Raw genomic sequence first — 21,800 nt, forward strand, 5'->3', positions numbered from 1 at the left:
AGGATCGGATGACAATGGGTGATCAATAGATCAAATAGGGTAACGATTTTAAGTGACACTCCGATGGATTCTGATTCATGAGCGACGCTCGGTAGGAAATCTGACTTTGAGCAACGCTCGGCAGGGATTTGTGGTTTTAAGCAACGCTCGATTGGAGTTTCGGTTTTAAGCATTGCTCGATCGGAAAGGCATCGTGACCAAAATTTAAAATATGTAACAATGAGATGACATCACGATTGATTTTAAAATGTGTAATGATGAGACGGCATCGCGACTGAATGTTGAAATGTGTAACGATGAGATGGCATCGCGACCGAAATTTGATGAGACGGCATAGCGACCGAATTTTGAAATGGGCAACGATGAGATGGCATTGCAACTGAATTTTAAAATGTGTGACAATGAGATGGCACCGTGATCGAATTTTGAAATGTGTAATGATGAGACGGAGTCGTGATCAAATTTTGAAATGTGTAACGATGAGACGACAGCGTGACCAAAATTTGATGAGACGGCATAGCGACCAAATTTTGAAATGAGCAACGATGAGACGGCATTGCGATCGAATTTTAAAATGTGTGAGGATGAGACGGCATCACGATCGAATTTTGAAATGTATAACGATGAGACGGCATCGCAATCAAAATTTGAAATGTGTAACGATGAGACGGCACCGCGATCAAATTTTGAAAAGTGTAACGATGAGACGGCACCGTGATCGAATTTTAAAATGTCTAACAATGAGACAGCATCGCAACCAAATTTTGAAATGTGTAACAATGAGACGACATCACGACCAATTTTTGAAAAGCATACAATGAGACGGCATCGCGATCGAGTTTTGAAAAAAGTACGATGAAGTGGCATCACGACCAGTTTTTGGGAAAAAAGTACGATGAGATGGCATCGCAACCAAGTTTTTTGGAAAAAGTACAATGAGATGGCATTGCGACCAGTTTTGCAAAGTGTATGGTGAGGTGGCATCGCAACCCCTCTCAAATTTATTTTTTCTTGGCCGTGGGGCCTCCGATTTTGCGCGACGGTGCCATGTGGGGCCATAGGTCTGCGCAGCAATGCCACATAGGGCCGCAGCCTAGGCCGCAGCGCTACAGCACGGTGCCGCCAGGCATGCGACCACGGTCCCGCGGCTCCACCAAGGCCAAATTTCTAAAAGGAGGGGGTGGCACTCATTTCTCATTCTCCCCTCCCCTTGTTTTGGCTCCTTCCCTCTTGGGCTCCCCCCTCTCTTCTTTCTCTCTCTTCCTTGCTCTTCCTCATTTATCTCTTTCTTCTTTGCTTTTTCTCCTTTTTTCTCTTACTAGCCATTTGCCATGTCTTCATCCAAACGAGGTATGCCATCATCTTCTTCTTTCAAGGTGTCCGGCGACTTGAAGGCAGAGTAGTACCCAGGCAGTATTCTAGTGGGCACTACACTCCACAAGTGTTGCACCATCTGGGGTTAGGCTCTAAAGAAGGTAAGTGGTGCTTGCCTTTTCTTCTTTTTTTATGCAACTCATGTTCTTGTTCAATATTTGATTTCCGCCCATTATCTTGTAGGAGCTTTACTCCCCTGGTTACAAGAAGTATTGTTGTACCAATGACATCTTGTCATGGTACTGTGCCTTCATCCTGCCGTGAGGGATAGGGTGGACTTGACAGACTTGGGTTGTACTGCTCAGGTAGTTTCGCCCAAGCTGGATACTCCCGTAGTTCATGCTTTGGCGGACCGTTGGTGGCCGACGACTCACACATTCCATCTGCCTGCTGGGGAGGTAACCATCACCCCCTTGGGACGAGATCCCCTTCTCTAGGAGACCCATTTCTAAGACTCCTTCACTTGAGACGAGATCCCTTGAGGATATTGGGAAGCTCTTGGGTTTCACAGTGACCTCTCGCGTCATTCTCTTGTCCACCCTGCAGAAGGAGTAGGACAACCGTGTGATCGATGACAACTTCCCTAGGGAGTTATTAGACCAGGCTGTTAGGAGTTTTCTCCTTTATCTTGTCTCCAATGTCCTTTCCTATGACGGGCGAGGCTGGACAGATACTCTTCTTGCTTGTTGCTTTGAGGATTTCGATGAGGCAGCTTCCTACGACTGAAGCAGGTCTACCTACGCTCACTTTTTGAGGATGTTAGATAGTCTTGCCTTTGGCGCTCCTGGCTTGACCGACTGCGACTACATTCTTTGGGTATGCTTCTCTCCCCTGATCCCTCTTTTTTTTTTTTTCTTTTAGCCTTCAATCTTTGTTTGGTTCTTGATATTGCTCTCTTATTTTCTTGACAGGTCTGGTGCTATGAGGTTCTAGGGATCCATGCCCCTGGTCTCCCTAATGAGTCGGCTCCTTACATCCCCCGAGTGACTTGCTGGGGGAAGGCTAGGTGTTCTCTCATCGATGAGCTACAAGTATGTCTTTAGCCCAATGATCTGGCAGTTAACCGGGTAATGATCCAAGAAACTTCCCTAAACCCCTTTTGTTCTTTCTGAACTGATTCCTCTTTGTTTGTTTAGCTGAATCGATTCTATTGGCAGATCCGCTGGCAACCCTACGATGAGGAGTAGATTGTGTATCCTGATGACTTGGAGGAGTACCAGTTCACCTGTGGGCTTATCCAGAAGCGGATAGCCTTTGAGGGTCCTCTAGGGTAGAGCTCTATCTTGGGGAGAGGGTGACCCGCCAGTGGCATCCTACTCAGATAGTGCCTCGGCCTCCCCCTGCTCATATGCGTGCTCCTCTCTTATCTCTAGACAATGAGGCCTTGAGGGTGGTGACCTCAGCTTCAAAGCTGGTTGTGGTAAACCAAAATTACCAGGACTTCCTTTATCGGGAAACCATTTGCATTCGCTTGACCCGAGAGGGTCCTGTGGTATTCCCCTAAACCTTATCTCCTCTTGTGACATTTTCTGTCTCTTTTCTCTTTTTTGAAATTGACAGTCTTGTCTCTTCTTTTCTTTCTTCCTTTTTGCAGTACCCAGATCGTAGCCTGATTCCTGGCGAATATGGATTGCCTCCCTCACGTGGCTGCAGTGTGAGCTCTCGCCCTTCTCATGCTGCTGGTGCTGACTTACCTATTGCGCAGATGGGCGATCTCATCCCAAGGTATAGGGGGTGGATCATCCCTTCTAGGTTCGATATCAGCCTCCAAACTATCCTCCCTGCCTGCCGGGTTTTCGATCACGACTTGGGGCTCCTGATTCGCTTTGCTGGGGTACGTTATCTCTTCTTTTTCTTCTTCACTTTATGATTAATTCCTTGGTCTTGGCTGACCTTTGCTTGGTATCATCATAATAGATCAGTGCTAAGAGATACACTGACATGCGCCGAATGCAGGTGAGTGTGGACGTCGAGTTCCAGGAGAGGATACGTGACATCCAGTGATTGGTGAGTAATTCCCCTTCTGTATCTTTTGATGTTTTCCCTTCTTTCCTTTGGAATCTTATTCCTTTTCTTGAAGTAATCTCAATCCTTTTCTCTTTCAAAGCGATCAGCTTAAAGAGATGACAGAATCTCGAAACCACTTCGAGCGTTGCTGTCGGAGGTATTCTGAGGAGAACAGGCACCTTCGCAGGCAGCTAGCGCATGCAGGACTCTTTCGATCACCATCTCCAGCGCGGGATGATGATGATGATGATGATGACGACGGAGACGACGGTAGCTATGAGCGTATCCCGGAGGCCGATAGTGAGGCCACATCCTTTGGCGGCGAGAATTAGCCTTCTCCCCCTCCCCAGTTATTGAACATACTCTTTTTTTTTTGTATGGATTCTTAGGTTGTATGGATTTTAGATTGTTATTTGAATGTTAGATGTTGCATTTTATTTTTTTTCATTTTATCTTATGAACAGAGTAGGTTAATTACCTTGAATCAATTACTTTTTCCTTTGCAAGGCACAATCCCAAATGTCTTTCATTTAATCCCTGATTGTTACATGTATGGGAATGGTATGGCAATGGAAAAGAGTGTATGGCAATGGAAAAGAGAGTGATGGAAATGTGACATAGTCCAATAAGGTCATCCCGCAATTACATGTTTCATCCACAATTCGTCCAGTGGATTCAGGATCTTCGGCGTTAGCTCTTCTGGTGGTCGAACCTTCGCCGTTGCTTCTTTCGGAGCCAAATGACATCGTATGGATACAAGACGAGGCAGGTAGAAGGTAGTATGAATCAAACCCATTAACCACACATAGTCACAATCCTGAATTTTGAAGACTGGGACTTCTGTATTCCACCAATGGCAGTTCCACTGATTCTCCTCATCCATTCTTTCTTCCAAATATTTCTTCCAATCCTTGATTGCATGAAACTCTATCGTTTCTCTTTGGATTCGAAAATGCTTCAAGTGCAATGTGGCATCGGGTATTGGTTGGACCAATCATAGCCTTTCCAGCAACCACATTTGCAAACCTACAGGGGACCCTGCATAATAATCTATGCAATATTTTGGGAAGCACTCATGTCGTCCAAACCTTTGAAAGTCTCAGCTAGCACCGTAGGGGTGATATCACATCCTTCTAGAAGCTGTTGAACAACGTCGGCTATTATAGGGAAAACACTTTTTCTCGGGGTGCGCAACAAGTATCTCCCAATCTTAAATATGCTTTCCTCCTATTCTCTTGTTGAGTTTTTCCGATGCTTTCTTACTTGGGAAAGATTCATGCTACTTTCATAATGTCAACTCTGCCATATTCCATGACCTTCTTGACTTCCTTCTTGGGCCATCCGAAGAAATCTTGCAGAACTTCTTCATAGCTGTTCCGTGGAGGGGGACAAAAAAGTCTTCTTGACGGTGGTGAAAGCATGCAAGCTCGAAATGCTTCAATTGTGGGGGTTGTCTTCACATCCCCAAATCTGAAAACGTGCAATTCTGGATCCCAACATTGGTATACTTGCCGAAGCATGTCATGATGGATCTCCACACACATAATCCTGCCAAGGATTAGTAGATGTACATCTTCCAAAGCGGTTGGATCGTCCGCACTCATGTCTACAGTCCATTACGTAAAGTCTCGCCGAGAGTTGCCTTCGTTAGGGGATGCATATTACTTGTACCCAACCAAAGAACTTCTTAGTAAACTGGAAAAGATCTCTCTTTTTTTTTTCTTTTTTTTTGGACTCAAGGAATAGTCAGCTCCTACTAATAACACACGAGGAGATGCCGGATGGAAAATTTTTGTTGGACGGCGGAATTTTTTTGGATGGGTGATGGAGATTGCCGGGTGGCAGATTTTAGAATATACCCCTGATGAGGGGTTGATGTGACCACACTTGAGCATGCCAAGTTGCCTACTTATCCTTTGAAAAGGAATCAGGTCAAACGTAGTTCATGTAGACCTGGCAGCTACACGAAATATTTCTTGAGTCGGTCCATGTTGACAAGGCCCTTGATGTCTTCTCCATCAAGATCTACGAGTCGAACAGCTTGCTCGGTTAGGATTTCCTTTACTTGATAAGGTCCGCTCCAATTTGGCCTGAACTTGCTCCTTGGGTCGTGGACAGGTGCCCTTTGCTCTCGAAGAACCAAATCTCCTTCTTCAATGTTTAGCGGACAAACTCCTTTGTTGAAGGCTCTCGCCATTCTGAGTTGGTACTTTTTGAGGTGATCCATGGCATTCATAAGGGGCGAAACATATCTAAGGGTCGTTCTAACTTGTTTAATACTTGTAAATGATGAAAAATCTCACTTACCTTTGCATTTCAATATTCCTACGTTGGGCTAACTCGCACTAGATTCCATCAAAACGAACTCGCTTACATTTGTTAATCAATAAAACTCAATATTATATATTTTTCTTAGGATGAGGTATTACACCACCAGTCCGTTTGGTGGTGCTACCAGGCCCTTAGGTAGTGCTACTGGCCCTGGGTCGGCTCCATTTGACTCCATTGGTCTTTGGGTGATCGTTTTATAAAAGTGGTCATTTTTTGGGGTGTTTTTATGGGTTCTTGGGTGACTTGAGAGAGACGCCATATGTCCATGTTATATTCTCATCATCATCGGGGGTGACAAAATTCAATATCTACAATAATCAGGATAACAAATATGGATGTTGGATGTGGTTGCACAACTAGTGTAAAAAGGTGGGCGAAGAACTGAAATTGTTATCCAACATCATTGCTGCGAAGGCATGCGCATTTAGAATTTTCACATAGTAGCAAGAGTTAGTAAATTATATTGAACCATTGGGGTAGTTGTATCAAATGTGGCTAGGCTAAAAGAATAGTTGAACTTGGAACAATGTACGAATCCTAATGGAGCAATGTACAAAAGGGAAATGCAGTCACTCTAAGAAGGCAAAAGAAATAAAATAAAAAAAATGTCATCATCTCTCACAACATGGAACAATGTATGAATCCTGATGGATTCGAACCATCATACCCTAAATAATTCCCAGGTACTCTTCCATTTCGAACTACGGACTCACATTAAAAAAAGCATGTTAGATAAATCTAATTGTAAATATCATAAAAAGAAATCGAACCATCATACCCTGAAAAATTCCCAGGTGCTCTTCCATTTTGAGCTAAGGACTCACCTTAAAAAAATGTTAGATCAATTCTGAATGTAAATAACATAAAAAGAAATATAAACTTAGTACCTACTTAAACCATGCTCAAATTGGCCAAAGTTTGTTGATACTACATTACTCATAACAAAATACGATCAAAGTCTATCAAAATGGAAGTCGTATAAAGTTTACTCAGCCTTTGCATAAAATACATTGCACGAAAGAAACAATACCCAAATACAGAGGAAGATGGTCATTCCATAGTAATGGTTGAGTAACGTCCGGTCCATAAGTATTTGGTTATGCACTTGTGGGCCAGATGCTCATTGTGGAGCAACCGAATTCAACTACGTGTGAATGCCAACAGAGATATATGATTGACATGCCCATGTGTCTACAATCCCCGAAATTTGATCCACCCAGATAAAAACCTCTGGATGTCTTCCATTGATCGGACATCTATAAAATCACCGCCCAAGATTTTTTATGTGTGGGAAGTCTGCATGACCATCCTCCCATGGCCACAGCTACACATCGGAGGTTGTTCATCCATTCCTGTAAAATATAAGCTGATGGAAAGAGAAAGTGTCTGTTTAATTAATACCTCTTGCTTGAAGATTATTTAAACATCATATTCTCTAATCATACTTATTTACTAAAATCAATTAAAAAAAACACAAATGAAACTCCTACTATCAAAGCCAACCATAAAATGTTGACAATTCACATTATCATAATAGCAAAAGATAACACCAGTCTAACCAGAATAAAACATACAATTTGTCCAATAATTACACGAAAATCCAAGGTAATTTGCACAAGAAAATGCTACATTCACCTCCCAGATAGGAAAACTCAGTTGTTGTGTAACATAACTTTCTAAAAATAAATTGCAACTTCAATCACATGCTTAGTTGAAAGAAAGGAAAAGAAAATGTTATACCTTCTTAGTAATAATCAATTCAATTTATTCGAACTAGTTAGGGTTTTTGAAGAGTAAGACAACCAAATTGGTTAAGAATCACAGACAAAGGGATGGATTAAAGTGGAGTTACCATCGGATCACAAGCCGAAGATGGGGAGGGGTTTGCTCTTCAAAACCACCAGAGAAAACGACCAATAAAAATCTCAAAAGAGTTAGGGTAAATCCCAAAAAAATATACCAGAGCGGGAGATTAGAGATTTTCTGCAATAGACCACTAGAGAAGACAAAGATAACAACCACGCAAGCTCCACAGATCTAGAGGTGGCCTGAAGATCGCTTTTGAAGCCTGAACCTCGAAATCGTAGGAGAGATGAGGTGAAATCCCCAAATTATTCGTAGGGGATGAACCTCACAGGCGGGAAAGGAGAGGATTATAATCTTTTGGGGACAAATGGGCGGGTTAACTATAATCCAAATGAGCATAATGGGTAGCACTCAATGGAAGTGGGCAAAAATGTGAGCCGCACGATCTGTTCATGCGACGTGTCAATCGCTCAAGGTAGAAATGCATTGCACTCGGCGATATGCGAATTGGAGAGGATTTTTATCCTCTCCTTGGTAGTGTAGGTCCTGTCGGCTTGTCCTTCCATTAGATCAGAATCATTAAATTTCGGCAACTTAATGAGAGTCCAAGTATTTTACCAAAAAACCAGAGTCTACGTATTAAGTTATATAGTATACCTTCATCTAAATATAAAGTATAATCCATGTGTAAATATACATACAAAACTAATACAAATCATAATGGAAAACCAGGTTTTTCAATTTGACTCCAATTCCAAAATCTAATGAGTTGGGCGAGTCATTTTTTTGAATTTTCCTTCTTCTCCTTCTTCAAGTGAGAAGGGACTAAGGCTAGGCTGCTTCATAGGTGAGAAAAAAAAAAAAAACAAAAAGGTTAATATTGAAGACAATAAACAAAAAATCTAGGGATTTGTTTAGTTGTATCACAAACTTATGGTCTATGAATACTATGTGACCCGGAAAAAAAAAAAAAAAAAACCATACTCGGGAAAAAACACTACGTCAATCAAAATTTGGACTAACTTGGACTTGGTTTGGTCATTTCTTAAACCTATGAGATGAGACCAAGGCCATTGAAGACAATAAACAAAAATTATAGGTTTCGCTTAGTTGTATCATAAACTTATGGTCTATGAAGATTATGTGACCCAAAAAAAATCAGACTCGGTGAGCTTCACGTGACTCGAGCAAAAACATTGAGTCAATAAAAATTTCAGACCGACTCGGACTTGGTCTGGTCATTTCTTAAACCTAGACGAGTCTTCATGACTCTTGACCAAGTTTCATGTTTTTTTCTACTCGACTCGAGTGACTCGTTGTAACAACCACGATCTCAACAAACATGGCTAGGCCCATGAAGCCAACGATACATGAGTGTCCAATGAGCTTTGTAAGGACGACACGTGGAAGATTGCGATCTGACATCCCTAATTAACCTACGTAGACTCAAATGTTTTTCACCCATTTAGCTCAAATGCCCGACAGATTACCCAAACCCGATTCTGCTCTTATCTCTATTCCCTCTTTGTCTTCCTTGACTCAAACGTGGGAGAAGATTTTGTTGCAAAGCCCTAACTATTTTGCGATCCTCTTCGTACCTCTCGGCTGTGATCATTTTCCCCTTCTTCCTCGACTCAAATCACGACACTCCTGCTCATCTTCAAAACCCTAACTCCTCTTGGTTGCGACTCCTCTTTTGATTTCTTTAAAGCCTTAAATTCCTACGATCCTGCGATAGATGTGCAACTACGGTGTCATCGGCTGTAGTGTACCTTTGGCTGATCGACGATTGCTCTTCATCTTCATGTCGGCGCTTAAGATGAAGAGCAATTGTTGATCAGCAAAACGTACACTGGAGCCAAATGACACTGTAGCTGCACATCTATCGCAGGATCGTAGGAATTTGAGGCTTGGAAGAAATCAAAAGAAGAGTCATAGCCTAGAGGAGTTAAGGTTTTGAAGATGAGCAGGAGTGCTGTGATTTGACTCGAGGAAGAAGGGGAAAATGATTCACAGTCAAGAGGTATGAAGAGGATCGCAGAGTAGTTAGGACTTTGCAACAAAATCTTCTCGCAAGTTTGAGTTGAGGAAGACAAAGAGAGAAAAGGAGGGGATAGAGATAGGAGTAGAAATGGGTTTGGGTAATTTGCTGGGAATTTGAGCTAAATGGGTGAAAAACATTTGAACCTGGGTAGCTTAATCAGGGTTGTCGGATCGCAATCTTCCACGTGTTGCCCTCATAGAGCTCATTAGAGACTCTCTGGGTGATGCCCTCGTAGGAGAGGAGCCGAATCCATGATAGGTGGCATTGATGAAGCATAAGGGGATGCTGACATGGCATTTCCTTGGACCGATATGTGGCACTATTATTGTTATTGTTTATTTATCATCTTTTTATATTTCATTCACTTTTTCTCATGTTCCAAGGGAGGAAATTTGTGTTGCTAACTCTCTCTGTTAGGCGTACAATAGTTTGGCCGAATTTTGATCCATGGATTTTGGAGTTATGCTCGACTCTTTCCATGTGTAATACACTCTAGTCTTACTACCAAAAAGAAGTAAAAAAATGTGAGGCATCCTCTTTCATCCAATGATGCAAATCTGAACCATTTTTTAACGATCAGATCGATGGATGTATTATATAGGGTTATAGCTTATAACCAACTCGACCCATCTCCACATGTTGGAGTTGGGATCAGCTACCCACATGGGGAGCAGATCCGGACGACCAGCCAGGCAGAGTGTTCGGACAGGGGTAGAATGGTCATTCCAGCCCCCCTTGTTAGAGGAACTGGGGAAGTGGGCCGAGCAGGGAACTCGAGGGGATAAGATCCCGGACTCCACATGTTGTGGCATTCTTGTGATTTTCGTCTTTTAAGAGGGCATTTCACTGTCCTCTCCAGTCCTTGTAAATATTTCGAATTTGGATGATTGACCAGGCGGGGAAGAGAAACAGTGGAGCGAGCAATGGAAGAACTTTCTTCGCCATCTTCTCGAGGAGTCTCACCACTCCAACTATCACATTGTATCGAAGAGCTTTTAAGATTCACTCTTTCGTCTTATGTCAATGAAACACTAGAATTCGATCTTGGTATGTCGAAGGAATATTGCACCGATCTCCTTAGAGCTGATCACTGTGACCTAAATTCGGATCGATCTGGTGAGATCATCGATCTTGTTTCTTCACTTCTCATTTTCAATAAATAGTAGTAGAAATTAAACTGAAATTATTCCGAATTAAGGATTGTAGTGTTGGGATGTAAAAGAAGTTGTTGGATTTCATTTGTGGTCTTCGCTTGCTTCTGCGTTGAAGTGATGGATGATGCATTTTTTCATGTCCATTAGTTTACTTAATATTTTGTGAGACCTTTATTCCACTTTATTCAGCTTACTTGTAGTTGGAGAGTTGTGCTTTAGTTTTCTGGAGTCGCAGTTTATTTATTTAATTTTTTTATAATGGCAAATCGATAATTTTTCTTCTATTTGGTAGCAGAGTTAGTGATTACACTTATACCGAGACCTGGCCGGTACCTGATCGGGACAGAAGATACAATGGTCAAAATCCATGTTGGTATTGATATCTTTGAGGGCAAAAGCATCCGATATGGACCAAAATGTATACGTATCGGTTTTAGAACTGGCCGATACCTGATCTGATACTGTGAACTCAAACAATTGACCTGTGTGTGTTGCCCCAAATCCATATGTGATCAGATTTTGATCCCTAATTAAATATTTTGGCAGTTTTGTTATGGCAATACTTTGAACACACCCTATTTTTGCTAAACCGAGCACACACTGTGTAATGTCAAGAAGCATCTTTGTGTAATGATGTGACTGCGCTCATGTTTTTTTTTTTTTCAATACTTCATATGATAATGCAAGTAATTTTTTCTGTGACTGTTCCTTCTTCATAAAGGACACAGTATTCCCTAGCCCCAGGCTCCCGGTCACTACTAAGTGCCAATAAATTTATATGTCATTTGTTTTACTCTCACTTTTGTATGCGTGTGTCTCGCATATGGATGGTGTAGTAAATCTGAACTTGAAGGGAAGAGAAGTGATCAACCATAGGCAGGCAGCTGGCAGCCCCTTAGAAATTTGATACTTAAATATAATATCTCAATGTAGTAAATCCGAACTGAATAGGGCAGAACATAAGAAAGAAAGAGGAAAAAGAGAGAAGAGAAGTAAGGGAAGAGAAGTGATCAACCATAGGCAGGCAGCCCCTTATCGATTTTATGTTTATAGAATTTCTCAATATGAAATTTATACCCTTACTTAACAGAGCCATGATTCGGTGTGTCTCATTACATGATCTAGTACATCTCATTAGCACTTCACCTTAAGCTGGAGCATAGACATCCCCCATGCCAAACTTGGAACACATGATTAAGTATAGACTATGGCTCATAGCTTTGGTGAAAATGTCACCCAACTGATTTGAAGAATTGACATAAGGAGTAGAGATAACTTTCTTCATAACTGCATCCTGAACAAAATGACAATCCACCTCTATGTGTTTGGTTCTCTCATGAGATATAGGATTACTAGCAGTATAAATGGTAGTTTGATTATTACACGACATCTCCATTGGTTTAGTGACAAGCGAATTTCTCCTATGGGAGTTTTAAACCATATCAACTTAGCCATTGTGTGAACTGTAGCACGATACTCAACTTCAATACTCGATCTAGCAATCGGACTTTTGATGCAGATTCATCACGAAATGGGCTTATTTCTTTATAAATAAGTCTATGGTTGGGATATATATATGTTGGGCCTTTGATCCCAAGGGTTTTCTATGTAGTAATAGGGCACTTTAATGGGCCTAAAATATGGGTACATAGGTTGCATACGGGATTAGCCCTATAGTTAGTCTATTTTCATGTTTTTAATGTTTGACTGGTTCAATTTAAGTGATTTTATTAGTTTTCTTTTCAGTATTTAAGTTGGGCTGGATTAGGACTCTATTTTGAGTCTATTTCAGTTTCCTAGTCGGTTTAAGTTAGCTAATAGGTTAAGGATTGGGTTAGACCTTTCCTTTTTAGTGTAGGAGTCTAATTTCAAGTCTTTTATATAAAGTGGTAAGGGGGCAAAGTATTGAACACGAATTTGATTAATAAAAACTCAGTTTTATGCTTGCTGCCTTTGCTCCATCATGAGTGTGCCTTGTGAGTAATATCAAGGTGAAGGGATTGGTGGATCTCCAATCGACTCCTTGCATCTGTTAAGATCGGGAAGCTCTCTTATCCATCTTCAAAGCTGTTGCTGCCATTGAAGATCAGTTTTCAAGTAAGTAATTTACTGTTACAGCATTCAACCTTCTTCTCATCCTCCAACCTAAGCCCTATCTATCCCCATCGATTCCCCTTGTTATCCACCATTAAAACCCATCGATCCATTAAACCCTAGACCTTCTACATTCTGTCCAGCATCATTCCACCATCCAATTTCATTCAAACTAAAACTTTAGATCCATTAAAAACCTAAAACCTGCAACTATTCTTCTCCCCTTCTAGAAGGTCACATGCAAGGTGATTTTCGTGAGAATTTTGCCCAGCCAAATCTTACCGTTAGAACCTACTAAAAATTTGATCGGATCTTCCTCAATCCCTAAGAGAGACTCGATTCAAATTCAGCACCATTCACCTAGCCGATTGTCTGAATTACAGTTTTACCCCTCTCTTACTTCTACTAGGAAACCTCCATAACTCCAGATTTAACCATCTGATTTAGTTTCAGCATATATTCCCCTCCACCCTACCCACACTTGACCTAAAGCCCTTGCCCTAACTCCACCTCTAAACCTTAGATTCCATCACTTCCCTATTTCCCAAAACCCTAACCCTAGTTGCTGCCCAATTACATCTAAACTACTTCTACTCATCCAAAACCAATAAAAACTAGTTCATTAGACTCCCCTAAACCTGCCCAGCTTTACCATATAAGATACATATCCATTACCCTAACCCTAAACTTGACCTACAACACCAATTCTGTCCCATCGAACCAGCAGCTCAATAGGTCCTGGATGTCTGGCTCCTAGTAGGTCTTCTACCTATCTAGGACTACATTAACTTTGCTTTTTACTTCTCCAATCAACTAGGGTACCGCCTACAAACGTATCATACCCAGTACTAGACCTTGTATCAACTGAACCAGCCCAGTCAACATCTGAATAGCCAACTACATTAAGATGATTATGTCATTTGTAAACCAAACCTTTTCCCAGAGCATCCTACAGATAATGGAATACATGACAATCATTCTCCAAATGGGAATTCATTTGGTGCCTCCATCAATGACTAACAACACTTATTGCAAAGGATTAGGATGAGTTACAATTAAGTAAATCAGATTCCCGACAAAATGCATATACCTTAGTTTATCTACAAATTTGGCATTACTCTCATTGCCAAGTTTAGCATTAGCATCCATAGGTATATCAGCCGGTTTAGCCCCCAATATTCCAGATTAATTTTATCATCCTTACTAGGAGGAGGATCAGATAGAATACGAAGTTTTCCCCTTGAACCATTATAAGCTGTCACAGCTCGTTCCCACAGTAAAATTTTTGACGCATTCAACTTAATAGATTAAATATGAATAGTAGTTGCATCACTAGATAGTTTCTTATTACTATTATTAGCCATTCTACTACTCCAACAACAAGCAATAAAGTGCAAAAAATCAACCAATGTACTCATCGGGGGAGAGATTACAGAAATCACAATGCTGATAATAGTCACACTCGGCTTCACTTTTAGTCTTTTACTCATAGATAAAGAGCCACAACAGCCGGTACTCTTTTAAATCACCCACTATTGCACAGATCACACCATTAAAAAAAATAAAAATCCAATCACAGATACCAATTGATCCAGGCACAGCACTGATCAGCCCCTTCTATAGTCAATTTGATTTAGAAGGGAAGGTTATACACCCTACTAACAAAGCCAGCAACCATTAGGCTGCAGCACACACAACAAAAGGAGAGAGAAAGGAATTGATTCCTGATTAAGTAGAGGGAAATCAGGAATCGATTGAGAGGAATCTGAAGTTAGAGAGAGAAAGGAAGATGCCCTAGATCAGTGCTCTGATACCATGTGGTAAATCTGAATACGGAATAGGGCTGAATATAAGAAAGAAAAAAGAGAGAAGAGAGAGAAGTAATTGAACATAGGGAGGCAGACCCTCATTGACCTGATATCAGACTGCCTCTATTTTTAGTTGATGATTCAATATTGAAGCGAAGAAAAGGCTGGATCAAGAAAGGGGGGGGGGTACCATGAGCCCTTTGCCCAATGCATCTGACCAGCTTGCATGGAGACAAAACCGTCAAGCGTCTTGAAAGGTCGTTGCTGCTTCGTTGGTATTGGTCAAGTTTTGTAATTGACCTGATATCAGACTGCCTCTATTTTTAGTTGGTGATTCATTACCGAAGCGAAGAAAAGGCTGGATCAAGAAAGGGAGGGGGGTACCATGAGCCCACTGCCCCATGCATCTGACCAGCTTGCATGGAGACAAAACCGTCAAGCGCCTTTAAAGGTCGTTGGTGCTTCGTTGGTATTGGTCAAGTGTTGTATAGGGCCCCAACTGGTTCCTACCCATGAATCCGCTGGTGGATGACATACCTCAATATGATAATTATAGCCCTACTTGACAGATCTATGATTCATTGTATCTCATAACACGATCTAGTTCATTTCAGTAATGTATTGTGGAACAAGATTAGTGTAGCCGGCCCCAAATAGTTTGAAAGAAACTTAGTTTCTTGTTACTGTTGTTGTTTATGTTGCAGATACTGCTGGGGGTGTGCCGCTTTATCCCTTACACAAGTCTCTAGCATCTGCTTTATGCCAGTTCCAAACTTCTGGATCCTTTCAGAGAACATCTAGTGGGTTAATTTTCCAGGAAGATAAGTCCATAAAGCAAAAAGAAGATGAGTGGAATAAACTAGTTTTGGATAATTTATTTGAGTTAACAAATGTAAGCTTGTGCTTCTGATATTATTTTTCTCATTAGTTCAATGATAAGCTTGTCTTAGCATTATTTATGTAATTGCAATTTTTCAGATGTTAAAGGCCATTGAGTTTGAACTTCGTGTCCAGGAGCCATTCTTTTCACAGCTAAGAGGTAAAATTAATCCATGATTGTCTATTCAAGAGTTGAGAACTTATGTGCTTTCTTTTAGGTTTTTTTCCCTCTAATTTAAACATAAACAAGTGGAGTGCTTATGAGTTGCAATTGAAATTATCCACAGCTGGCCAAAAATCAATTGAAGGAAGGTGCGCTGTTGGTGGTTACAACCAGTAAGAGACAATGATGACTTTATCATTATTATTCCCTAAATATTTTGTAATATTTGTCATTTAATGTGTTTGTTCTAAGCTTCAAATAGATTTATGGATAGGAAATGATGGCATATTTCCTCAATACAATTATACATTTGTTAGTTTCCTCTATCATTTAGGGCGTAAAACTATTGATGATTCCCATCAACTAGTAGGATGTCTAACAATCCTCCAAAGAGGTCACTATAGTTTCAGGATACTCTCCTTTCAGAGATGTTAGGTAGTCCTACCAGTTCGATCGATCCGGGTGCTGTCGAATTGAACTTGAACGTTAAAAGAGTTAGTTTTTGGGAGCCTGGTTGACAAATAATTTACCATAGCATGAATTAGTGCTGGCAAAAGTGAGCAAAACCTCTTGGGGTTCATCTCTGTTGTAATTATGTCTTTGTTTGATTGAAGTATGGAACCTCTGCGTGCTGTAACTTTTCTTTGGTAAGGATTAAAGCCTCCTACTATTGTTTGGGTAAATAATATAATTCATTGCCAAAGAGAAAAGCGATACAGGGGGCCCCAGAAAGGGGAAGAAGAAAAAATAAGATCGCTAACAAATTAGCAAAGAAGAACCCTATACTCTTGAAGGAGAGGTGGGGGGCTGCGGGATAGACGGGGAAGCCCCAGGACACAACAATGTGCCTGTTTTCTTAGGGAATCAGTACAATGATGGCTTAGAGAAGATAACTTGCTTTTGATAGCAAAGGAGATGGAGTCTGAGATCTTCTGGAGAGATCTAGAGGCAGAAGAGCATCATCTAATATTATGCTCCATCCATATGATTAATGGCAGCAGCAAAGGCCATCATTTTTCCCACTTGATTGCAGATAGATTTCCCAGCAAAAATCATGTCGACCCAAAGTCATTCCCTCTGAAATGGAAGAATCTTACGAGAACACGGCCAACATTTTGTAAGAAGCCCTTTCCATACTGACGAGGAAAGGGGGCAAGCAAAAAAGAGATGATCCACATCTTCCACAGCATTCTAACAAAGGTAGCTGGAGGGGGATACAACAGTCTAGCGATGAATGAGGAAATATTGCGTTGGGAGGCAATTAGAGAGAGCCCTCCAAACAGTGAAGCTGTGACGAGGGATATGGCTCGCAAACCAAATCATCTTGCGCCAGTGGGAAAGGGGGCTGCAAGATCTGATGAGCTCCCAGGCCGCTTCAGAACTGAAAAGGCTAGACAGAGATGCAGCCCAAACCATATTGTCTCCTCTACCATGAGGCCTACTACCTAAGGTAGGCAAGGCGTTCCAGACATCAGCAAGCAACAGAGAGGAAGGTGGCAGCAAGGATCGAGGTCTTGGTATCTCAGCTGGTTTAAGTCAGCCCAAAAACTGAGTTGCCTTGGTAACTCGTCCAGATCTTGGCCGAGTTAAATTTTTTTTCCTCTAAAAATTGGCCCTTGATTTCGGGGGCCATAGGACTTAATTAGGTCATGAAACTTGCAGACAACCTATTTTAGGCCCTATAAACATGGTGGAACCTTTAGTTTTTGAAAAATCACACCCATAGGTTGAGTTAGGACCCTAGGTTGGTAGTGTACGCTGTGTGTGTATATATATATATATATATAAAATCTTTGGTATTAGAACGCATATAATTCAATTAGAACAACTTACATAAGCAATAGGAATGAAAAACATCAAATTATGAACTTTTTTTTATAGATCATACATTTAACATTGTTTGTTACATGGAGTCAAATATATTTTGAGTCAACAATTAACAATACAAGCCAACAACTACCAAGTACCAAGTCACCCCTATCCCTATATGCTCATCCTATTATTGAATGAGTGCCTGGCCTTCAAGTTCAAATCTCCTCTAAATGTTGTTCTTGAGCATCAAATCCAAGTGTTCCAAGCTTTTTTTGGTAAGATTTGGAGCAAATAAGGGATTTGGAGCTGTTTTCTTGACAAACTGACGAAACCAGTCGAGTTTACCAATAATAGGTCAAAATTTTGACCGAGAAAAGCCGAAACATGGTATTTATATAATTGACTTTGTGTCATTTCAACGAGATACCGAAATTTCGGCGAGATTTTGCACTTCTGTTGACTCGTGGCATGTCTCATCTCGGTACATGAAAAAACCCCCTTTTTTACCGAGATCTCGCGAGACCTCAAACCATAGGTGTCAGGGGGGGTTGCGCATGTGTCATGAGGCCCATGACAAATGATATCTGCGACCAGAGATTGCTTGCAAAGGCCCGTGCTGTAGATGACTCTAGAACTAACCAAGTGAAGGAGGACTCACATAGGGTGCCAATGGTCCAGCCAAAGGGAGGTGGAATTGCCGTCATCGATCTGACTAGAGATAGCCCTAAGAGGAAGAGGAGGAAGCTTGAGGATTTTGCGCCAAACCCAGGATGCATCTGAAATGGAGGGAGCAGTCGAAATAGAATCATTACGGAGAAGTCCCTAGTAGACCCACTCAACCCAAATGCTTTTCTTCTTGGCCACATTCTTCTAGATCAACTTGAGGATGCCAGTTTCTAGTAGATGGCTCTAATTCTTTGTCTCTATTAATTCTCACTTCAGCATCCATTTCTGTTTTGATATGACTTGGCTTCATTGGAGATCCTACTAGAGAGGAGCACGTATGGTTACATCTGGTAATGTTTGTTATTGGACTATTGCTAGCTAAAATTGGCCATGCATTTTACTGGGTGGAGATGGTCCTCGTCAATGATTTTTTTTCCACTGTAACATATAGTTGCGACATTTTTCTATGTATGATGTACTACTTTTTCCCCTTGGTTGAAGAGCTTCAATACAGTACAAAACTTCCAGTGATTGTTTAAGCTCTTTTCTGCTAGGTAGCATTTATCGTCTCCGGTTTTCTAATAGAAGTGTAGCACAGGTAATTGGTGTCTCATGTAGTTGGTTCTTCTTGACTTTTATTGTCTTGACTTGCTCTGTCTTTTGAGGAAAAGCTGCTGTCTGGTTCTGACATCTTGGGGATGGCAGGCCAGACGCACAAACTTGGTTCCTGAGTTTGAAGGTTTTAACTTCATTGCTAATTGTTCTGGTGAAGCCATATCGATTTATGGTGCTGAGGTCGAACAGGATGGGGGAGGTTTATGGGTTTTAGATGGTGGGATGGGTGGGTATCGAGCAGAGTTAATGAAGACAGTAGGGGTGAGGGAGCAAAATCCATGGGATGACAGAGCATCATGCTGCCAGGAAATAGAGAATTCATCAGGAGGGAGTGGGAATCAAAAGAGCTTGACCCATATGCTGTTTCGACATAAACAAACCATGTTGTTCATTCCAGATGACCTACTTTCCCTCTTTGATTTCACCTGCAAAGTAACTCTAAAAACTTCACTGATGCCATGCCAAGTGCCAAGCCCAGATGAAAGCAAGATGGATGTTTCAGGTCGGCACTTGGCAGCCGTCATTCAGAAACCTGAGCAACAATGTGGATCCTGAATTCTCTATTTCCCATTAGCTTGGTGTCCCTGATGGGTGATGTGCACTTATTAGTGCTTGATTGTTGTGACAATAGGAAAGAATTCGCACTCCATGGGTTAGTGTAGCAAACAGTGACAGGGTTCCCGGGTGGCCCAACTGGACGTCTCCACTCTACTTCATAGTTGTATTCATTAGGGTCATCACCTTCTAGCCGGAAATATCCACGGTTTTTTTGTCAGTTAAGCCTCAGAGCTATGGCACTTCCTAAGGCGCCTGGACGCCTTGACAACTATGGTCGACAAGAGATGCTTGGTCACTTACTACATTGGGAAATCCTACAGGGATCCAATTTGATGCGATGTCATACCAATGGATGCCTATCACCTCTTGCTTGGGCGACCATGGCAATTTGATCGTAAGGTGGTGATTCATGATGGAGAAAAGAACACGCATGCCATTTGGAGGGATGGTGCGAAGGCAGTGTTGCTGCCTCTTAAGAAAGTTGTCATTAGTGTGACAAGGCAAACTAATAGAATCCAAGCTGAGAATTTGCTGACTAGGCGAAAGTTTGAAACGGAAGATTGTGAAACAGGGGTAGTTTATGCTCTACTGACTAAAGATGCTAGCTGTACCTCTAATTAAGGGCACTCCTATACCTTTCAAGGTTGGCAAATTGCTTGAACAGTTTGCTGAACTTATCCCATAAGAGTTACTAGCAGGATTACTGCCATGAGGGACATTCCTTAGAAGATTGATCTAATCCCAGGATCTTTTCTTGTTTTTCGACAATCTAAAGGTTCCATTGTGTTCATCAACAGAAGCAACAAATCTCTGAACATCGGTGGTTGAATTCATCAACGGCGTCTACAACAACAACTAGCAATGGAACCGAGAGAGAAAACAAAAAGAAAAAGAACACGAAATAACAACCAGGGGTAAAAAAGACAGTGATACCGGGTAATTGGAGGTAAGGAACTGGGACATGTTTCCTACCACGGGGATGACCCCTCCTGAGACGTATGGTGATCTATCTACATGGTCTCAACCTGGGTCCCATCGTTTTATAGGCTTTATCATATTCAGTCGGAAGAGTTTAGGTAATACTTTAAAAGTGACTAGGGATGCTTAATTGGGGTCTCTGCCAAGTTTCAGTAAAAAATATTGTCGTTTGACCACCGAAACGGTCAAATGAAACCATGCACCAAAACCTGCAGGATTGCGGACAGGTTTTGGTCGAAATCTGAATTGTTTCGATTTCGACTAGGGTCAAAACTTCTTGAACCTTGGTCCTACCCATAGAATTAAAACTCGCGAGATCTTGAGCGAGATCTCATTTTTCCCTAGGGTCGAGACGAGATGGCATACGAGTTGAAAAAGTGCAACAACTGAAGAGAGATCTCGACCCAAACTCCTTTATATGAGTGCCAAATCTCGAGATCTCGGTGGGAAATCTTGGTATACAGACAACTATCTATGCAAACCTTGGTATACAGACACTTATTTATGCCTAATATCATTTAAGTAAATGTTTTTTATTTACTGAAGATATTATTCATAAATAAGCAAATACCCCCCTATTTGAATCCAATAAAATAGTTAAAAAATAAAATTCCAAAAGGAAAAAATGTCAACCCCCCAGTTCAAGTACAAAAACTGGATTTTCGGCGGTAGGTGCAATTATCAACTTTCTAATGCTGGGGTTTTTCTCAAATCTAAAAATTCCATAAATCTTAATATGGTAAAACATTGCTAAAAACCAAAAGTGCGGTAAAATATTTGTTGAGAAATAGGGGTAGTTTAGTCGTAGTTATTTTGGGTTTTGGGGTCCTATGTTATTTACTTTCTTTTCTGTCTTTATTTGTTAAGTTGTAATTGGTAAGGGCTTAGGGGTAATTTCATAATAAACCCCTAACCAACTTACCTTAATTCTACCCTTTTTTATTAATAGAACCCAGGTCCTGCGATAGAACACACAAGCTCTATTGCAGGCTGCCTTCATCTCTCTCTCGGCAGTGTGCCTCTTCTTCTCCACTCTTCTACTGATTAGTTAGTGTCTGATTTGTAACATGGTACCAGAGCTTTACTAATCAGTAGAAGGGTTCTCTCTAATCTCCTTCTGCTGATTCCTCTTTCGATTTTTCAGTTTTCTGGTGTGCAGCCACCTGCTGCTCCTTTTTTTTTTTTGGGTTAATGGATTGAATACTCCTTATACACGAATGGAGTACTCTTTGTGATAGTTGTTGGTGATGTGCAGACCTTCTCTTGAAGTTTCGATTGGAGGATGGGAAGGTTTCTATTTTCTGCTGCTTCTATTTTCAGAATTCAAAAGAATAGAGTTTCTTCGAAAGTTTAGTATCTCCTTTTTCTGAGTTTTGGAGGACTATTTGTATCTGCTTAAAGGGAGACTCGACCTGTTTTTCACTCTGGTTTGGTGGCCTGATCGATTGCCTTTGGTCTTTCTACATATTGTGATAGTTGTACCTGCGGCTGCTCTGTTTTCTGAGCCTTTT

At 41.2% G+C, this 21,800-nt stretch overlaps 1 protein-coding gene across 2 annotated transcripts in view; it reads left to right on the forward strand.

Moving 5' to 3' along the window:
• Positions 1–10,484: 10,484 nt before the first annotated feature.
• Positions 10,485–21,800, forward strand: part of LOC122647646 — a 44,795-nt gene continuing 33,479 nt past the window's right edge. For both annotated transcript variants that reach the window (XM_043841005.1, XM_043841006.1), the window contains exons 1-4: positions 10,485–10,678; positions 15,323–15,510; positions 15,597–15,657; positions 15,785–15,833. In XM_043841005.1, coding sequence (XP_043696940.1) covers positions 10,486–10,678; positions 15,323–15,510; positions 15,597–15,657; positions 15,785–15,833 — 491 coding nt within the window. In that variant the 5' untranslated portion in view covers position 10,485. The remainder of the gene's footprint in view (positions 10,679–15,322; positions 15,511–15,596; positions 15,658–15,784; positions 15,834–21,800) is intronic.

Source organism: Telopea speciosissima, unplaced genomic scaffold, assembly GCF_018873765.1.
Source record: "Telopea speciosissima isolate NSW1024214 ecotype Mountain lineage unplaced genomic scaffold, Tspe_v1 Tspe_v1.0106, whole genome shotgun sequence".
NCBI classification, from domain to species: domain Eukaryota; kingdom Viridiplantae; phylum Streptophyta; class Magnoliopsida; order Proteales; family Proteaceae; genus Telopea; species Telopea speciosissima.